The 18,554-nt window shown below is 37.2% G+C and overlaps 4 protein-coding genes across 7 annotated transcripts; 2 read left to right on the top strand and 2 right to left on the bottom strand.

Annotated features, from left to right (window-relative positions):
- The first annotated feature begins 2,470 nt into the window (after positions 1-2,470).
- LOC108842618 (G-box-binding factor 1) lies at positions 2,471-5,341 on the top strand. Of its 2 annotated transcripts, none has more exons than XM_018615595.2 (12): positions 2,471-2,766; positions 3,311-3,376; positions 3,508-3,552; positions 3,649-3,738; positions 3,825-3,914; positions 4,014-4,153; positions 4,229-4,286; positions 4,366-4,414; positions 4,486-4,601; positions 4,674-4,751; positions 4,823-4,948; positions 5,010-5,341. In XM_018615595.2, exons 2-12 carry the CDS (start codon positions 3,326-3,328, stop codon positions 5,100-5,102), a joined length of 936 nt encoding a protein of 311 aa, XP_018471097.1. In that variant the 5' UTR covers positions 2,471-2,766; positions 3,311-3,325; the 3' UTR covers positions 5,103-5,341. The 2 variants fall into 2 exon arrangements, with proteins under 2 accessions (XP_018471097.1, XP_018471098.1); XM_018615596.2 differs by lacking the exon at positions 2,471-2,766 and adding an exon at positions 2,865-2,952.
- On the bottom strand, positions 5,114-6,981 carry LOC108842619 (HVA22-like protein k). Of its 2 annotated transcripts, XM_018615598.2 has the most exons (8): positions 6,842-6,981; positions 6,588-6,646; positions 6,217-6,314; positions 6,036-6,087; positions 5,854-5,917; positions 5,658-5,753; positions 5,511-5,583; positions 5,114-5,429 (listed from the first exon to the last, which is right to left on the bottom strand). In XM_018615598.2, exons 1-8 carry the CDS (start codon positions 6,902-6,904, stop codon positions 5,308-5,310), a joined length of 627 nt encoding a protein of 208 aa, XP_018471100.1. In that variant the 5' UTR covers positions 6,905-6,981; the 3' UTR covers positions 5,114-5,307. The 2 variants fall into 2 exon arrangements, with proteins under 2 accessions (XP_018471100.1, XP_018471099.1); XM_018615597.2 differs by having other exon boundaries at positions 5,114-5,583.
- Positions 6,982-7,015: 34 nt separating this feature from the next.
- On the bottom strand, positions 7,016-8,869 carry LOC108842617 (scarecrow-like protein 15). Its single transcript, XM_018615594.2, has one exon. The coding sequence runs from the start codon at positions 8,668-8,670 to the stop codon at positions 7,198-7,200; it is 1,473 nt and encodes a 490-aa protein (XP_018471096.1). The 5' UTR covers positions 8,671-8,869; the 3' UTR covers positions 7,016-7,197.
- Positions 8,870-14,260: 5,391 nt separating this feature from the next.
- LOC108843286 (splicing factor U2af large subunit A-like) lies at positions 14,261-17,455 on the top strand. Of its 2 annotated transcripts, none has more exons than XM_018616448.2 (11): positions 14,261-14,469; positions 14,754-15,094; positions 15,177-15,253; positions 15,392-15,459; positions 15,529-15,576; positions 15,677-15,736; positions 15,827-16,000; positions 16,086-16,532; positions 16,616-16,751; positions 17,024-17,091; positions 17,175-17,455. In XM_018616448.2, exons 1-11 carry the CDS (start codon positions 14,386-14,388, stop codon positions 17,310-17,312), a joined length of 1,641 nt encoding a protein of 546 aa, XP_018471950.1. In that variant the 5' UTR covers positions 14,261-14,385; the 3' UTR covers positions 17,313-17,455. The 2 variants fall into 2 exon arrangements, 1 of the variants encoding a protein (XP_018471950.1); XR_001948308.2 differs by having other exon boundaries at positions 14,264-14,469; positions 16,861-17,091; positions 17,175-17,256.
- The last annotated feature ends 1,099 nt before the right edge of the window (positions 17,456-18,554 follow it).

Genomic DNA, 18,554 nt, shown 5'->3' with positions numbered 1-18,554 from the left:
GGTGATGACTACAATAACCTGTTTTATCCGGTGCCTGAAAACATCTACACTGATGGAGCTGAATGGATGAATCTTTACATATAAGATCACTACCTTAAGGCTTAATGTAATATTTTATTGTATCAACTAGTGTCGTACTGAATTAGGGAAGACTATTTTAGGTAAATTGGTAGATTATATAACTAGTGCTATATTTCTAATGTACAAATAGATATAATGACGATGGATGTCTCGCTAGTGTAATTTGGCAATCTTGATGTAAGCAACAGTTGCTTACGTAGCTATTAAGAGAAATCTGTATTAATTAATGAAGCAGCTACGTATAATTTAGGTTTTCACCCTCTTTTGTGGCGTTTAACCTATTCATATATTCGTATAATGTCTTTCTGTCACATGTTTGCAATGTAGCTAAGGGAAATATATGAAAGTTTAAGTTATCGTATCCTTGTTCTAATATATTTAATATATGAAAGTTTTTTCTTTTTTTTTCCAAACTAATATATGAAAGTTAATTAGCATCTCGTTAGGTTATGAGTGGACGTTTGTTGAGTTAGATATTAGACAACCCGATTAATGGATATGATTCATTCGTGAAAGTGACAAATACATACCGTTATTGCGACTTTAAAGTTTATAGCTCGCCACTAAGCAGCTCGTAGTTGTCTTCAAATATATATTTATTTTGCTATCGAACCAAAAAAAAAGTACGGCTGTAAAAGGAGGGTCGGCTACAATATGAGATGCAATATTTTCTTATTTATATAAAGATATTGTAGAAGTCTAAAAGATAAAGGACTAGATGAAATGCACATGAGCAAAACGGTTGTTAGAACTTTATATCTCGATGGATAGAGTTTGCCAAATTTAAATGAAAGAGGTGTTAGGATAGAATATACCTAGTTTGGGTGAAACATTACGAGTCAAGTTTTACAGTCACTTGACAACGAATGGGTAAAGCCTATACTGTAGTTAGAGAAGAGTCATATTGGCTCTTTTAGGTAATATATTGACCATTATCACCGGTGATAAGAATCGCATACATAAAGTGAAAATGTCTCCATCAAAACTGCAAACATGGAACAATTACAATTATAATCTGGTTACATGCATTAGTATATAACATGAATAATAAAATGGACGTGATGCTCTCAAAAAAGGTTTGTGTATTCGACCTATCATTTAGTTTGATGGTCTCAAGCACTTTTGGCTGACACTGATAAAAATGATCGAACAACTACGTACATATTTCTACAAAATCAAACTGTTTTCTTTTAACATGATTTGAGGATCTTTGATGCATGCAATTAATAATAAATGAAAAATTTGCATAGCGACTATGAATACAGATAGTGTTTCTTTTGACATGCATCATTAACAGATATTTGATTAAGTTGTTTTGGATTAATTTGATTGACGGTCTGATATTTTTGATCTAGACATATACTAAATCCAGAGAAAAAAATCCTGGTCTCATAAAGGTTAGAAACTGTGGACCCACGAAGAAAGGTTTGGCGAATAAGTGAAGGATTTGATGTAATTTGGGTAAGTAGAAAGTGAAGTGTAAAGCAAACGTAGTGTAATGGCTCTTTCCTAATTCTAAGTATTCAGAACACATTCACTGTATCTAGTGTGTTGTATTATATTGTCTGAAGTCTTCGTACGAAAAGTTTGTCACCTTTTTTATATGGTGACCAGTCCCATCAATCACCTAATAGCTAAATGGTAATGTTATTACCTCACGAAAGATTCTATATTTATTCAAGATAAGTCGCTTTGCTAGCAAGTATATAGCAAATTAGCAACTAACAAAGGAAACGGAATACAGCGACTTACAAAAACAAGGCCCGATGGGCCCATAAATGTCATCTTAGTGTCTACTGGAGTATATTGAAAGGAGCCCATAAATGTCGTCTTAGTATAAAAACAATGAGTTTTTCCTTTGTACAAATAGGAAATTCTTTTTTTTTTTAACAAAATCTTTAAATCATAAGCCATTGTCACTATCCAGTTAGAAATTCCGATGTTTCACATTAAAAATATAGAGCTAAAAGTCATCTTCCATTTGTTTAATTTTGAGTCCAAAATCCAAATAAGTTGCACTATAACAAAAAGGAAATATATATATATATATAAAGCACCATTTCAAAAGATCACAGAGTTCATCTAATAAATAAAAGAAGTAAAATCTAAAAAGTGTTACCATTTTCATCAAATAAGATCTAATTTTTATTTTTCTAGTGGTATATTTTTATTAATAATAAATTATATTTTCCTAATTAGTTTCCATATTTTTTTTGAACAAAAGAACTGATTAGTTTCCTCATGAAATAAAGGTGAGGAGTCACAACAAACAGTAGATACCGTGTCAAAACCTTATCCAGTAACACGTGTACAGCTGGACATCTCCTTGTCGCACGTGTCAGATCATCAAACCCTAAATCCCCAAAAATTCAAAAGAAAAAAAAAAACTTTCCTCATTCATTCGCACGCAATTCATCTCCTCCTATCGGACTTCGCCACACACACCACATCGGGCAATCAATCTCAAAGCTTCTCTCTTTTTCTTTTTCTTTTTTTTTTTTTTTTTAATTCCTTCTTCTACCTTCTCCAATTTCCCGAGAGATTCAATGAAGCAGTAAAGAGAAGCAAAAATTGGAAATTTATATATATTTTCTTCGGAGCTTAAGCCCTGAGTCTGTCTGATCTGTCGGAGAGAAAAGAGAGGACGTGTCTCGCATCGTTGTCTGACTCTCTCTATAATTTTAGGTAATATCCTAGCTGGACTTCCACATCGGTCTGATTTTTATTTTTTACTTTTTTGTTTTCTTTCTAATCTCTCCTCTCCATTTAGACACTTTCGCATGTACTCTGTTATGAATGATTGTCTCTATTGATTGAACAATTCTGTAATTAGAGGCTTGTGTAGAAGAACAATTCATGCATAGTTTAGAGGTTGCAGATTTTGTTTCTCCTGTTGGGTTTGTTTAACATGTACTTGCTTTGCTCTTTGTTCTGTTTTGTCGTCGGGAATTTTGAGTTTGCTCCTCTTGGGTACTTTGTGTTCTGTAGTAAAGCCTCTGTTTTAGTTGTCGCGTAGAGGACATAAAGCTTCGAATTTTGAGTTTGCTCCTCTTGGGTATTTTGTGTTTCTGTAGTAAAGTCTCTGTTTTAGTTCGATATGTCGCATAGAGGACACCAAAGCTTCTGTCTTTTTGAGTTTTTTTTTTAAGATGACTAAATCCTCTGTTTGAGGTGTTCCAAAGTCTTTTGTCTTAACAGATTCTTGCTCCTTTTTGTTTGTAAATTGTAGCTCATAATATAAAGAATGGGAACGAGCGAAGAAAAGACGCCTTCCAAACAAGCATCCTCCGCACAGGTTGATTATTCTCCTCTTCCTCTTCTTCTTCTCCGTTCGTTTTATATTTGGATAGGCATCTCCCTATTCAATTCCATAACTTTACAGCTGGGTAAGGTTGCATTTTGTTTGATCTACTTCTTGTTTTGCAGGACATTCCTCCCACGCCGTATCCAGACTGGTCAAACTCAATGCAGGTTCGTCTAAACATGCACAATTTTTGGTTCTCATAGTGTAAGTATCTTCTTTCTCGACAAACATATATAATGCGTTATTCTCATTTTTCTCTTAAGGCTTATTATGGAGGAGGAGGTACTCCGAATCCTTTTTTCCCTTCTCCTGTTGGATCTCCTAGTCCTCACCCCTATATGTGGGGTGCTCAAGTAAGCTTCCTTTGCATCATTGTTGATGTGACCCTTTTTGAATAACACTTGTACGAGTTTTATTTACTCTTGTTAAATACTTTCAGCACCATATGATGCCGCCTTATGGGACCCCGGTTCCGTACCCAGCCATGTATCCTCCAGGCGCAGTCTATGCTCATCCTGGCATGCCCATGGTAATCTCCATACCATTGAAGTTATCTTTCTATACCTTATGTTCTGTTCTAAACCAATTGATAAAAGTAAATGACATGCTTGGCATCTTCATGTTGTAGCCTCCTACTTCTGCTCCAACCAACAAGGAGACCGTGAAAGAGCAAGCCGCTGGAAAGAAGTCGAAAGGGAACTTGAAAAGAAAGGGTGAAGGAGGTGAGAAGGCGCCTTCTGGTTCAGGGAACGATGGTGTTTCTCAAAGGTAAACGCTCTATACTGTGTATTTACAGATCATGAGGGACTTTGATGTAATTACATGCTTTTTTTTGTTTTGCAGTGATGAAAGTGTCACAGCGGGTTCATCTGATGAAAATGGTGAGAATGCTAACCACCAGGTACTCATCTTAGTTTTGACTTGTTCTCTGTTACTTTAATACTTTGTGTAGTGTATAAATGAGCTTTGTTATAATGTAGGAGCAAGGTTCAGTTAGGAAGCCGAGCTTTGGACAAATGCTTGCGGATGGTAAACTCTTTTCATCACCGCAAGCTAATGGTTACTCCTTTGCTCATGTTTTTTTTTGTTTCCTCGAGCAGCAAGTTCTCAGAGTAATACTACTGGTGAGATAGTGCCCATGAAGCCACTGGCCCCTGGGACTAATCTGAATATGGGAATGGACTTATGGTCTTCCCAGGCTGGCGTAGCTGTGAAGGTAAAAAGACACCAAATCATCACTCATCTTTGCTGATCTTGTTATAAAACTCCTGTGGTTTTAACTCAACAGGATGAAAGAGAGCTCAAGAGGCAGAAAAGAAAACAGTCTAACCGTGAATCCGCCAGGCGGTCCAGACTGCGGAAGCAGGTAATGTTGCTACTATGGTTGCTTCTGATGTTTACTTAATTACTCATTCCATAGTTCACCATGTTGAATAGGCGGAATGCGAACAGCTTCAACAGAGAGTAGAGAGTTTGACGAGCGAGAATCAAAGCCTGAGAGATGAGTTACAGAGACTCTCCAGCGAATGTGAGAAGCTCAAGACTGAGAACAGCTCTATCCAGGTAAACAACAACTCTTTTTTTATAAAGTTTTGCTTTTTATTTACATGGAGTCAATACACAGGAAGAGTTGGTAAGAGTGCATGGACCAGAGGCCGTAGCTGCTAATTTAGAACAGAGTGATGCTGGCTCTAAAGACGGCGAAGGAACAAACTAACACACTTAGGAAACATGGAACAACTCCATTACGTTATTATTGTGATTTTCCAAAACTTATTTGTAAACCAGTCTAAAAGTTATTTGAGATTTACTGTGAGACCATGACCACCATACAACCGTTTGACATTTTGTGTAATAGTGTGTGATTACACAATAAGGCTGTAAAAGCTGTAGAGCTATTATGACTACACTTGTTTGTTTTATTAGTCTTCGTGATCGGATTCAGATTCTTCCAAATCTTGGATTGTTGCTGTTGATGGTTCTTGTTCAGGGCTAATGTTAGGTGTTTCTCCTTGTCCTTGGCTTGGTGGTGCAGCTTCATTACCTGATGGAACAACGAGTTCTATATAGTAACAAAAGTATTGGTTGGTTTGGGATAGGAAGCTATAGAGTTTTGAGAAGTAACCTGATCCAAAGATTTTGACAATGATTAATCGCGCCAACCGTACTCCTCCTTGGTGTGTCCTAACGACCTTGATCTGCAAATGTCGTGTGTTTTGATAAAGTATTTGTACAACAAGAATACCGAATCATATGTGTTATGGAAAGCTACCATTTCTCCATATACCCCATCCACGAGTCGGTCCACTCTAACTTGGTGTCGAATTAGGAAAGGGCGAAGGCGGTTGTTATATATTTGCTTTGCTCCCTGTCGCCGGAAAAGTAAGTATGTTGAGAATAGCAGACCGATCAATAAGTAGGGGGTTAATGTTAAATGATGGTTACGAAGAGAGTTGGAGAAGTAGTACATCAATGGTGGGAAGTTGAAGCCATACTAGGAACGCAAACTTTGCATGATAATACAGCGGAAACCTGTAAAAAAAACAGTAAAGTTCATCAATACTCTGCATTCGATAAAAGACGAATGATCTTGTCCATAATTGGATAAATCGTCAAGATACTGTATATAGTTTTGAGATGTCAATAGTACCAGGAAATGAGCTTATCCGTGAACACTTCAACAAGGCTGAAAGAACCATAAGCTGCAAATAAGTTGGAATAGAGAGAGAGGGGTAAATCATATGCCATCTGAACTAAAGGAAAGGGAGATTTGATAAACAGTAGAGAAGAGTTGAAGAAGAGATGATTAGAAAGGTCACGATTGATCAAACCTGCCCAGTAAATAAGCCATTTTCGTTGTGCACTCTGATCTCTATTCTCGATTGCCTTGAAAGTGGAGTATACTGGCAACCCGATCCCAATGGAACAGCTGCAGGGAAACAAACATTCAGACATGCATCAAGAAGGTTGTTCCCTTATAACCGAATCCTTTTGATTCATTTACAGCTATACTTTTAATAAAAGTAAAGAAGCCAAAAACTAGGAGATTCCCGAATGACTCTTTGTCCTAAAGGTACCCTGCAGTGTTCCAACAAGGTCTAGAACCTTTGACGATTCGGCTAAAGCCGATCATCATGAGAACACTCCCTACCCCTATTGCCAGCTTCACAAGTTAACCGACATTAGAATGAGAGAATCTCACCATGCGGTACGAAGTACGATATTGGAACCAAGTGGAGAGAACAGTACACGTAACCCAACCTGAAAATTTCCATACACAAGACAAATGTTACCCGTAAATACCTAAAGTTTCCGATGATCAAACAGAACCGCAGGTGGAGGAGGCGTAGATACAATTTAATTCGAACAAGACAATACAAACTTTGTTTTACGTTGTCCTCATATACAAACGAATCCACACAAAACAAAACAAAACAAAAAGATCAGAGATATAACCTCGCTGGTGAAGCCGGATCCTAGAAACGCCATGGATGGAATCTGTGAAGCAAATCCACTCATCGGAGATTATTCGTACGTCGGTGTACGAGACTGACGAACTCTGTTCTACACACTCCAAGAATGATCACTTACGTTGTTTATGAATGATTTTAAAACTCTATATCAGACAGAGACTTCGTAAGAAACTATTTTATTTCCTTATTTAAATTAGAAACACCAACCAAAAAAAGATTGAAAAACAGGGATAAACCGAAAAATATTGAAGGCGTAGTAGATACAATTTGATTCTATTATATCATTTTTGTTAAACCAAACCCACTCTAAACCTAACAAACCATTTACGGTTCATCCTTTTAAAACCTCCAAGCCGACGTCGCAACCAGCGCCCTCCCATGCCAGCACAGCACCAACTCCTCCTGCCGTTTCGCCACGTGGAATCCTCTCACCTGCGCCTTCTCCAGCAAACACTCTGCCTGAAACACCGCGAACTGGCTCAGCTGTATCGACCTCATCCCCGCGCCGCAGAACGCTTCCCTCCACGTCATCTCTCCCGCGTTTCTCCTATCAGCCGCCGTCTCCACCGCCGCGGCGATCTTCGGTCGCAGAACAAACGCCTCCACGATCTTCTTCACCAGATCCCCCGGAGGAGCCGCGGCGTCGAGGGACTCCAGCACCATCGTGTAGAACTCGAGAGCGGCGACGAACTCCCGCCGGAACGATCCGGCTCCGGCGATCTCCGTCCATCCTTCGCCGTCGACGAAGATGACGACCTTCGGCGAGACTCTCCGCAGATTATTAACGAAATCTCCGATTCCGCTCAGACGTCGGAATATCGCCGGAGATATCAGAACGACGGTTCTCTCTCCGTCGACGAACCTGATCGCCTTGAAAGACAGCATCTCGAACGTCTTCGCCAGAACGAACTCGATCTGGAACCGGATCTTCATCTCCGCCGCGAACTGAGTCAGATTCTCCTTCACCAGCCGCGTCTCGACGGCGCACTCCTCCGCCACCACCGCCGTGACTCGTAGAAACCCGCTGCTTATCGATTTCTCGGCGATCTCCCTCATGAGCGACGCGTACTGGCCGCCGAACCCGATGTCGAAGTCCACCACGTGGACGAACGGGGAAGACGACTGTTGCGAGCTCAGGGAGTCGAGGATCGCTTGGTTCGCGGTGAAGTGAGAGAAGAGAGGGATCGGGGATATACCGGAGAACTCCTTAACCGCTCGTATCTTCTGAACGATCTCGGTCCAAGATGATAATAAACGGGTTTGGTTTCGGTTCGATCCGGTTAAAAGCGAACCGAGTGCTTCCTTGAAGTAAAACGCTGCCCTCTGTAACGGTCTGCCCGTCGGAGACCTCAGGCGTTGGTTGAGCCGTGATAATATCACCTGAGCGAGCTGTAACTCGTCCGATTCGACGCAGTCCACGACTCGGATGAGGTCTTCGATGAAATCGAAGCCTCCATTGTCGACGCTGTCGAGAGAATTGAAAGCGTAACCGGAGGTTTGGTTTTGACCGGGGTAAACATCGGATGAGTCGAAATCAGACGGTTGGATCTGATCGGGGAAGCCAGGGAGGTTGGAATCGACGGCGTAGAGTGGTCCTATTGCGGACTCTGTGGTTGTGAACTCTGTCTTCAAGGGGTTAGGTGTGGAATCATCGTCTAGCTCCAGCTCCTTCATGATCGAATCCCAGTCCATGGAACGCATCACATGTTCGTCCATCGATGGTAACTGATTAGTAGTATTGTCGGTACTGTTAGTGTTGTTGGTCGTATTTGATGGTTGGTTGTCTTGAGGAGACGAAGCCTGGACCTTCATGTTATTGTAAGAAGAAAGAAAGAAAAAAAAAAGTGAAGTCTTTTTCTCTCTGTGCAAGTGTTGAAGAAGAAGGTGGCGGGGCTTTTGAAAGGTATGATGGGCAAGCTTTTTATCCTAGATCGAGAAAGTGCCTGCAAAAAATGTTTTTTTTTCAACTTGGTAACCGTGTCTAATCCGGGTTTTGGTTTATGGAATATAAAATCCAATTGGAAATTGTCTTGTATTTTATTCGGACTTTTTCTTATTTTTGTCCATTTTCAAATTATTAGCAACCGCTCTCATTCAGTAATTTACATTTTTCACCAAAATAAATGGATTAAATCGTTTTTAGTTTGTCTTTATGTTTGAATCACCTTGGTTTAACCAAAAAACACTTGGGAGATTTGCCAAAGCCATGACTTGGCAAGAAAAGCGCCGATGCAATTGGGTTTTCTGTGTCATATATTATTAATCATAATATATTCCCCAAACTATATACTATTTTAATACAACTAGCAAATTTCTCAAACGCTCTAAAGGGACTGAAATACAAATAAAGTTCCTCTGCTTTAAAAAAAATTCGGCTGAAAGAGATACAAGCTCCACTCAGGCCTCCGCTACGTTGATCATCATCAACAAGGTGAAAGTTGATAAAGGAAGTCTTTTTTTGACGAAAGGCTTAATGATAAAGGAAGTTACAAAAAGGTTAATGATTTATTTTCTTGTCTGTGTGGGATTTTCCGAGTCTTTTTCATCCTAATACATTACACTATGCAATTCCATATAACGTAATGAAGTTATTGAACAAATTTTATACGAATTTAATACATTTTGACACTTCAATTATGAGAAAATTGCTGTGTAAATTCTTGATACGGTTTAAAAGAATATTTTACATAATACCGGACTAGCTACATAAATGAGAGAGGACTGATAGCAATCGGAAACGAAATTGTTAACGGACAATAATTCCCGGTGCTTGCGACCAAACAGGAAGAAAGAAAAGAAAGGGAGTGACCACTGGGCTTTGTGTGGATCCCACATTTGGACACGGTAAAAAGCAGGGGAAAGTAAGCGGGCCCACGATTGGTTTACTTTTAAGGTAATTTTGTCGGAGATAGTGCCTTAGAAGCCCATGGGCCATTGGAAATTTACCGAACGGAGATTGACTGATCATTAAGTCAGCGCGTAAGAATCACGCCCACTACTTAATTAGCCCCCCACTTCTCCTCTCTCGAGAAAGAAGAAGAATATGTTCTCTCATCTTCACTTATTGCTTTCGTTTTCATGGGAAATGATCTTTTTTTTTTGCTTTATTTTTGATGCACCAGAAAACTACAAAACCCATTCCACATTCTTTTGAATATACTATCTTTTTTCTCTTTGTATTTAGAAAACATTTAAAGTTTGAAACCATTCATCATATTCAGTTGACAATTCATTAATTCCAAGCGTAAACGATTGAAATAGCCTTTTGCAACCATGTCAAGCTATCATGAATTGTTGAAAGCAGGCAATGATCGTTGCGCCAATGTGTGTGTTGTGTTAGATGTGCTTCATGTGTATAATGAAAATCAATAATCATGCACTATACGAAAAATATTGCATAGATTATACTTTAATAGATGGGGATATCGTGGAAAAAAGCTTCCTCTCGTTAAGACGTTATGAAACCTTTACTAACGTGGAAAAAAGGCTCCTATCATTAGTCACTTATTCAACTTTTTATTTCTAACAAAAAAACTGTTTCACTAATCTTTAAACTTTATATGTTCTATATAATGTAGATTTGATGCGTTGTAGCCGCTCAATGAACACACTAAACTACTAAAGTTCCTTTTGCGGCAGCTCTCCTCTTTAGTTTTTAATGTTAAATTCATGACTAACTCCTCATTTTTGTTACTTTTTATATACATATTTAAAAAATAGAGAAATAATCAGGCTTAATATATTCGATCGTGTGAACACTTACGTGCAATGGGATCCACTTGGATCGTAGTCTCATGTAGTTTTCTTTTTCTGTTACTAGTACCATGTTCAGCCTGACCATGTTATACCTTACATTTTATTATGTGTTTTATCTTCGAGGATCGGACATGATATAGACAAAGAGACAGTCGAGTTCTAATTGCGGAGCAGAAATTTACTCATTTATTTAGCACAACTACCGAGAGAGATATAAATCTTTTTGATCTTTTTTAATCGAATTTTTTTTTGTACCAAAATCAAATATGTTTCGAATTTAATAGCACCGTTTTGCTATAAAATATGTATTGAGAATTTCAACTCAAATATGGTAATATGACAACACTAATACAGACCACTAAATTACATATTTTTGCTGTTTCGATAATAAAAAGCACATAGGTGAACTACGTTTTCGTTATGCTCCGAACGTCTTGTTGGTATTTAAACCATTATATCACAGTACCACTTGTTTTTTTGTCACTGTTTTCATAAAGCTGATTCGGTTAAAAACAGATGTATCTATATGTATAAATATTTTTCTAAATCCGGCAGTATACGGTATAACGAACACTTTAATAAAATATTGACTGATAAATGTTCTGCGTATACTAATGTCTCCAAATAGGACAAAATCTTACCTACATGACTGGAATTTGGAATAAGAAGATGATTAATTTTCATAAATAATGTTGGTAACTAGAACAAGTTATGTTTATTACACACGTGATCATATATTAAAACAAACGAATGAACGATTATATCTTTTATTCCCACTCTGCCAATATTCTTTTACTGATCGACCAATGGATTCTTTCGTTATTACCAAAATTCTTCCACTGCCTTATTCTTTAAACTTTTGTATTGGTATTATTTGAATATGTACTGGGTGTATATAGTGAGTCTAATACCACATAGTTAAGATGATACAAGATCTATGTGCATGGTGGTAATATTTGTTTTCATACGTTTAAGTTTTTAACCTCGAATAGTAGTTTGCATAGTAAAATTGACACAGTTGAGTATTCTCCTGGGGAAATATCAATCAAAACCACTAGCCACACACACACATACACAGAAAAAAGAAGAAGTTATATATAAAGTCTTATACTTAGGAAGTAAGGAAAGGAAAGAGAGGCCGATGATCCACGACACCAGACACTTCTTCCTTCTACTAAAAGAGAGAGGCTTCATGGTCACAAAAGCAATAACTTGTTTTTATGGTAGATTCTTATTTTGTGTCACTCATAAATAATTAAAAATACTTTTCTTTAAATAATACAAATGAACATCGTTCTAAAACATCTTTCCCACAAAGGCATGAGTGATAGAAAAAGGTGTGAGACAAATATTTGATTACTGAATTGATCATAACTATGTTAGTTCGACGATACGCAATGAGAGGAATCATCTATCACTAATGGTTAATTTATAAGTGATTAACGGTGATCTTTCTGTGAAATGTTAGTTTCATATATTCGATCAACTGTATCTATTTGATTTGGTTCTTACAGCATATTACTGAGATTTTTAAAAAGAAGCATAGTATTGAGATTAAATAAGCGCTATATATTACTAAACATGTATTATAATGAATCTTTAATAAATAAAATATCTATTATATCCAGAATTATCTAAATCTAGTAAACCATATTATTCTGTCTGGAGTAGATTAGTTTTTTATTTGTTTATGATTTTTCCTGTTTTGAAGTAGAACATGTATTATGTTCTCAGCCAGCTTTTTAAAGCTTAGTAGCTAGATTTTTCTCTGTGAATTTAGCTGGTGGTAAATTTTTAACACGGCCTACTATTAAAATAAGAAACTAAAATAAAAATAAAATATTAATATATAGTATATAATGTACCGACAAAAGAAAATAAAAGAAGGAAATAAATGGAGGATCTTCTATTTTGCAACGCATTGAGTAGTCACAACATGCTTTGAGAGACTCTCCCTCCCCTTCAAAGAATATATTACTTTACACGTTTTATTGTTAATTAATACTATCTTTTGTAACACTTTTTGTAAAATGCTATCATTCATCTAAAAAGATTTTAATCTTCGTAGTTTGTATGATCGATCATACAAACTATTATACGAATCATATATATTCTGGTGTTTTGTTATCTAACATACAAATTTCTGAATCTGCATGTTACTTGTAGAGATGATACGAATTAGAAACAAAACTATATATATATATATATATATATATATACTATTTTCTATCATTTGATACTATTTGTGACAAATTTAGTATTACTAGGTGCTATACTCGCCATAACACCCAACTGTGAATATGGTGAGTATTATTTATACCTACACAAATTTATAATCAAAGTGAATATCATAAATTCATCATAGGATGAATCTGGATTACATTATTTGTATAATCTTGTACTCTTTGTCTAGTAAAATACAAAATTCTCTATGTTTATGTGATTCTAAAGATGTTTAGGGGCTTCATTGATCCCATCTTAGTCCTATATGGGAACAATTTTTATATTCTTGCGTACGTTGTTAGTGTTATAGATGATGTGATTGTAGAGCGTAACTCTTCCATTTCGCAGAACCATACATGTGGACTGTTTATGACCATATAAGGTATGATGTGATAACAGCTTTGAGACGAGATATAAAAGTTGTTTGTCCACGAGCCAACAATTACCCAAACACACGCACGTCGTCCTCAACTTGACTTCCAACGAATATATTTTTTCCTCTCGTAAAGTTAGTAACATAATTTCTAGGTCAATTCGCATCATAGTTAGGGTCTTCAATTCTCGTACGTTACAACTTTGTTTGATTCTATTAATTTTGGTATTGCCATTTTTGCCAAGTTAGGTACGTGTAAACTTTGGCTAACCGCATAATGGTATTTAGCTTCTTCTATGCAATTAGTGGATTATAAATTTATGATTTTGTGGTCCTTGTCAAGACGTGAGAGCTGAGACCATGAACCAATTTAAATTAAATGTTAATCTTACAGTAAAGTGTATATGGAAGAGTTTGAATGAAGTCTTCGCACGCAGTTAGCTCTTTTGGATCCCCATGGTTTGAAGAAATATATATATACACGCACATTTGAATTAACTTGTAGCATTGTACACATATATCTTGAGCTAATCTGCCAATTAAAGATCATGGAATTGTTCAACTTCTATAATCCAGTCACGAAAAATGTATATGATTTGAGAGTGGCAATCTCAATTCTCATGCATGATGCATATAAAAGTTGGTTGACACTCACAATAAGCTTAAGAGCATGCATGCATACGTTCCGCCAAACCCTATAAAAATAATTGGGATATGTCAAAATATTTTTTTCCCTTTAGAAACGTGTTATGACAAAAAGAATAATAATTAGGCTTTCACACAAAGACATGCTCAAATCAACTCGACATGTTTTTTTTCTCTTTTGGAAAAGAAACTAAGCATGAAAAATTAATAAACTGGGCCAAAATTATACAAGGATTGGGCCAAAATTATACTCGGACCGGACTGGCTACATCAGTTTAGATCCTGGTTTGGAGACGGACCGGGCTATATATTTTTCCATTTTCCGAAATAATTGGCGTACGACACCAAACATAAGTATGACATTGACAATAACACCCTCTCGGTCGGCCCCTTCCTGTTCCGTAATAAAATAATCGAAAATCGCCCTAATTTTTTTATTTCAACACATTCATCACCCACCCCTTTGTTCGAATCTCGACGGCGGAAACAAAGTGGAAGCTTTTATCTAAACCCTATCTCCGGCGAAACAGATGACCGACTTCGAAGATCACGCGGGAAACGGCGCGGCTGTTGATGGCGGCGAAATCGAGAATCAATTAGAATCGAAATCTCAGGTACTACAATCTTCCCAGCTTCTAATTAACTCCTAAAGGGCTTTGTCTTTAGAGTTTCAATTATACGTTTCTTTTAGACTGAATAAGTGTAATTGGATTCAGTTAAAAAAAAATCGATTCTTTAGTGATTGAAGTTGAAACTTGTAGTAAGGTTTAGGGTTTAGTGCTGCTTTTGTTTATCTACGATTGTTGATTTCACTATTTGAAGTAGATTTCGTTTTTTTTTATTAGTTTCATTGATTCATGACTAGGAACTTTTTTGTTTGTTTGTGTTGCGTGTGTAGGAAGAAAGGCGTGACAATGAAAGGGAGTGTTCGAGAAGTAAAGATAGAGAAAGAGAGAAGAGCCGTGATAAGGACTCCGATCGTCGAAGCAGAGACAGAGATGTTGATCACAAAAGCAAGGAGAGGAGTAGAGACAGAGATGGTGGTCATCACCGAAGTAGTCGTCACAGGGATCGTAGCAGGGACCGTAGTGATAGAAGAGATGATGATGATGATGATGACCACCGTAGAAGCCGTGACCGTGACTATGATAGGCGTAGAGATGATAGACGTCGCCGTAGGTCTCGTTCTCGTTCCAAGGATAGATCTCGTCATCGCAGATCTCGATCTCCATCAAAACCGTACCATTTTCTTTTCCTAACTCAGTTTTATATATAATCTAATTTTGAGAAGTTTTCTTACATCAAATCTATATTATTGCAGGAAGCGGGTGAGTGGATTCGACATGGCACCTCCAGCCTCTGCTATGTTAGCTGCTGGTGCTGCTACTCCTGTTACAGGTTTTCTTTTTTTCTTCTTTTTTTTGATTAATTCTGTTTCCATAGCATTAGAATTTAGACCCTCTGGTTGTTTGGTGTTGTCTTGTTAGCTCTTATATTACCCTTCTAATGTTATTAGCCTGTTTCTCTGTATTGTAGCCCAAGTTCCTCCCGCACCACCAACTATTGGAATGTTTCCCAACATAATGTCCTTACCAAATGGACAGGTTTGTACTCTTTACACTTTTTTAATAATTGTATTGTCTTTCTTGAACTAATTCTTCGGTGTCTCGCAGGCGTTTGGGGGACTCCCTATGATGCCAATCCAGGCTATGACACAGCAGGTTAGCTTTAATTTTCATTGGATTTATTACTTATACAAAAGATGCTAGTTGTTTCTCTGTTTCTAACCATGTCTCCTTATTTACTTTGTGCTGTCTTCAGGCGACTAGGCATGCTCGCAGAGTCTATGTTGGTGGCCTTTCCCCTCAAGCCAATGAACAGGTTAATATCCCCTCTTTTTTTTTTCTCAGTGAATATATGATGTAGCATTTTGATACTAAGATTGATTTTACTTTCCTGTGTTGCATGCAGTCAGTGGCTACTTTTTTTAGTCAAGTTATGGCTGCTGTTGGTGGGAACACTGCTGGTCCAGGTGATGCTGTTGTTAATGTTTACATCAACCATGAGAAGAAGTTTGCTTTTGTGGAGATGCGTTCTGTTGAAGAGGCTAGTAACGCAATGTCTTTGGACGGGATTATCTTTGAGGTATGTTTTTTTTTTTTTTTTTAATCTACTCTTCTTTCAAGTATTTGTTTGAGAATTGAGAATTAGAATCATCTTCTTTTTCCAGGGAGCTCCAGTGAAGGTGAGAAGGCCTAGTGACTATAACCCATCTCTAGCTGCATCACTTGGTCCAAGCCATCCCAGTCCCCATCTAAACTTAGCTGCTGTTGGTCTGACTCCAGGTGCTTCCGGTGGGCTCGAGGGTCCAGACCGTATTTTCGTCGGCGGGCTTCCGTACTACTTCACCGAGTTGCAAGTCAGGGAGCTGCTTGAGAGCTTTGGAGCCCTCAAGGGCTTTGATCTCGTGAAAGACAGAGAGACTGGCAACTCTAAAGGATACGCTTTCTGTGTCTACCAAGAAGTCGCCGTTACAGACATTGCGTGCGCTGCCCTAAACGGCATCAAAATGGGAGATAAGACACTTACCGTGAGACGTGCCAACCAGGGAGCAATGCAGCCGAAACCTGAACAAGAGAGTGTATTGATGCATGCTCAACAGCAGATTGCTTTTCAGGTAAAACTATTTTTAGTAATGTTGGCGACCTTTTGTCTCTTTATGGTTTTTATCAATTGCAAGACTGTTGTTGTCTTTTGCAGGTGAATATGTTACAGCCAGGCCCAGTGGCAACAACGGTTGTGTGTTTGACTCAAGTTGTTAATGAGGATGAGCTTAGAGACGACGAGGAGTTTGAAGATATCATGGAAGACATGAGACAAGAAGGCGGAAAGTTTGGTAAGACATGTCTATTGATTTTGGAGATATAAAGATTTTTTTAATTTAAAAAAGCATATTTGATTTGTCTCTCTGTTTTCTTTGGTTTGTGTATATGTCTGTTTTACAGCCTTTGGTTATAAAAGAATCAGAGCCCCTAACATACTCAGACTGGAGACTGACTGCATAGACCTCTTTTATCTTTTTTCTTAGAAGAGAAATAACAGTGTCTTGTTGTTGTTGGTTTCTCTTGTATTTTGGATTTTGTTTGTTGTTTAACTCTTTAAATGCAGGTGCTTTGACCAGCGTTGTGATTCCGCGTCCCAGCCCCAGCGGTGAGCCAGTTGCAGGCCTTGGCAAGGTTTGTATTATAATCCTTCTCTCTTGTAGAAATTTTTGTATGCAGGTTGAATCTCAATGTAGATATATAATACACATGTGCAGGTGTTCTTGAAGTATGGTGATACGGATGGATCGTCGAGGGCAAGAAGCGGGATGAATGGTAGGAAGTTTGGAGGTAACCAAGTGGTTGCTGTGTTCTACCCTGAAGACAAGTTTGAACAGGGAGACTACGGAGCCTGAGCCATATCTCTGTTTCTTTGCTTTTCAAGACCTTGTAAAAGTTTTTTTTTTTTTTTTTTGCTTCAGTTAAGGGTAAGGGACCCTTTTGCATGTGATTTTAAGACCAAGAGGTGACTTTAATAAATTTTATTTATAGTTGACAATGGCCCTTATCTTCTGACGAATGAATAAAGAATGTAGTAGGATACCCGAGTAGCTCCTGGACTAGTCTAGCAGAAAGAGCAACAACACTCCGCTACACCCTAGCACCTTAAGGTTTGAGACTTTGAGATGATAGAACAGTAGTAATAAATTGTTTATGCATAAGATGTATACTCTGTTTAATATCTATTTTGGTACAGTTTTACTGATAATTTTTTTACATTTTTCGTGTTGGTACAGTTTTATTGTGATAAACTTTTACATTTTTCGTAGAAGGACAAACGAAAAGTCTAGTTCTCAGAAGAAAAAGAAAGAGAGTCTATAATCAACATAATAGTTTTAGATATTATATCCTTGTTTTTTAGTATATTTTCTCTTGTCTGTGATAGTAATACTGTTACTCACTATTTTAATAAGCTCCATTTGTTGAACACTTTTGTGGAAAAGTATATGATGGCTAAATAACAATATACACTTTTGACGAAAGAGTCCGATAACCCCACTCGCTCGGAAATAGAACAGTACAAAGTTGGTGAATAAAGTCCGTGGAATATGTACAAAGTAATGATTATCTTATTTGTTTTAAATTATCTTATTTTTAAATAACTTTTTTGAAGATAACAGTATAAAATCAGAACAGAAACATGAATATAATATAGTCGTTAAACACATCACTAAATTATTGATTGTTTTCCTTATACATAAAACCCAAAGTTACATAAAATTAAAAAGACATAACTTTAAGCTAAATGGCTAATATCAAGTAACTATATTTATTTGTTTTTATAATTTTTAGATTTGTTGTTTTAAAAATAGAAACACATCCACTGAGCTTTATAATGATAAAATACTCTCTAAAAGTCTAAAGGTATTCGTTCACGATTCAACATTACTAGCTTCTAGGAAAATATTTGCATCACTAAATATGATAAGTTTTAAAATAACAATGCAAGTTATGTTTGATTTTTTACTCAACTATCAATTTTCATTAACTAATCCGTTTATACAAGAGTATATGTAAAAAAGAACCAACATATAATGCCGAAATGTAGTATTAATTAAGAATATTTAGAAGGATCCTATGCTACTGAATGGAGATTT

This window comes from Raphanus sativus, chromosome 2 (assembly GCF_000801105.2).
Source record: "Raphanus sativus cultivar WK10039 chromosome 2, ASM80110v3, whole genome shotgun sequence".
Classification (NCBI taxonomy): Eukaryota; Viridiplantae; Streptophyta; class Magnoliopsida; order Brassicales; family Brassicaceae; genus Raphanus; species Raphanus sativus.
The sequence above is the reverse complement of the archived record's forward strand: the minus strand, read 5'-3'. Positions and strand labels throughout refer to the sequence as shown.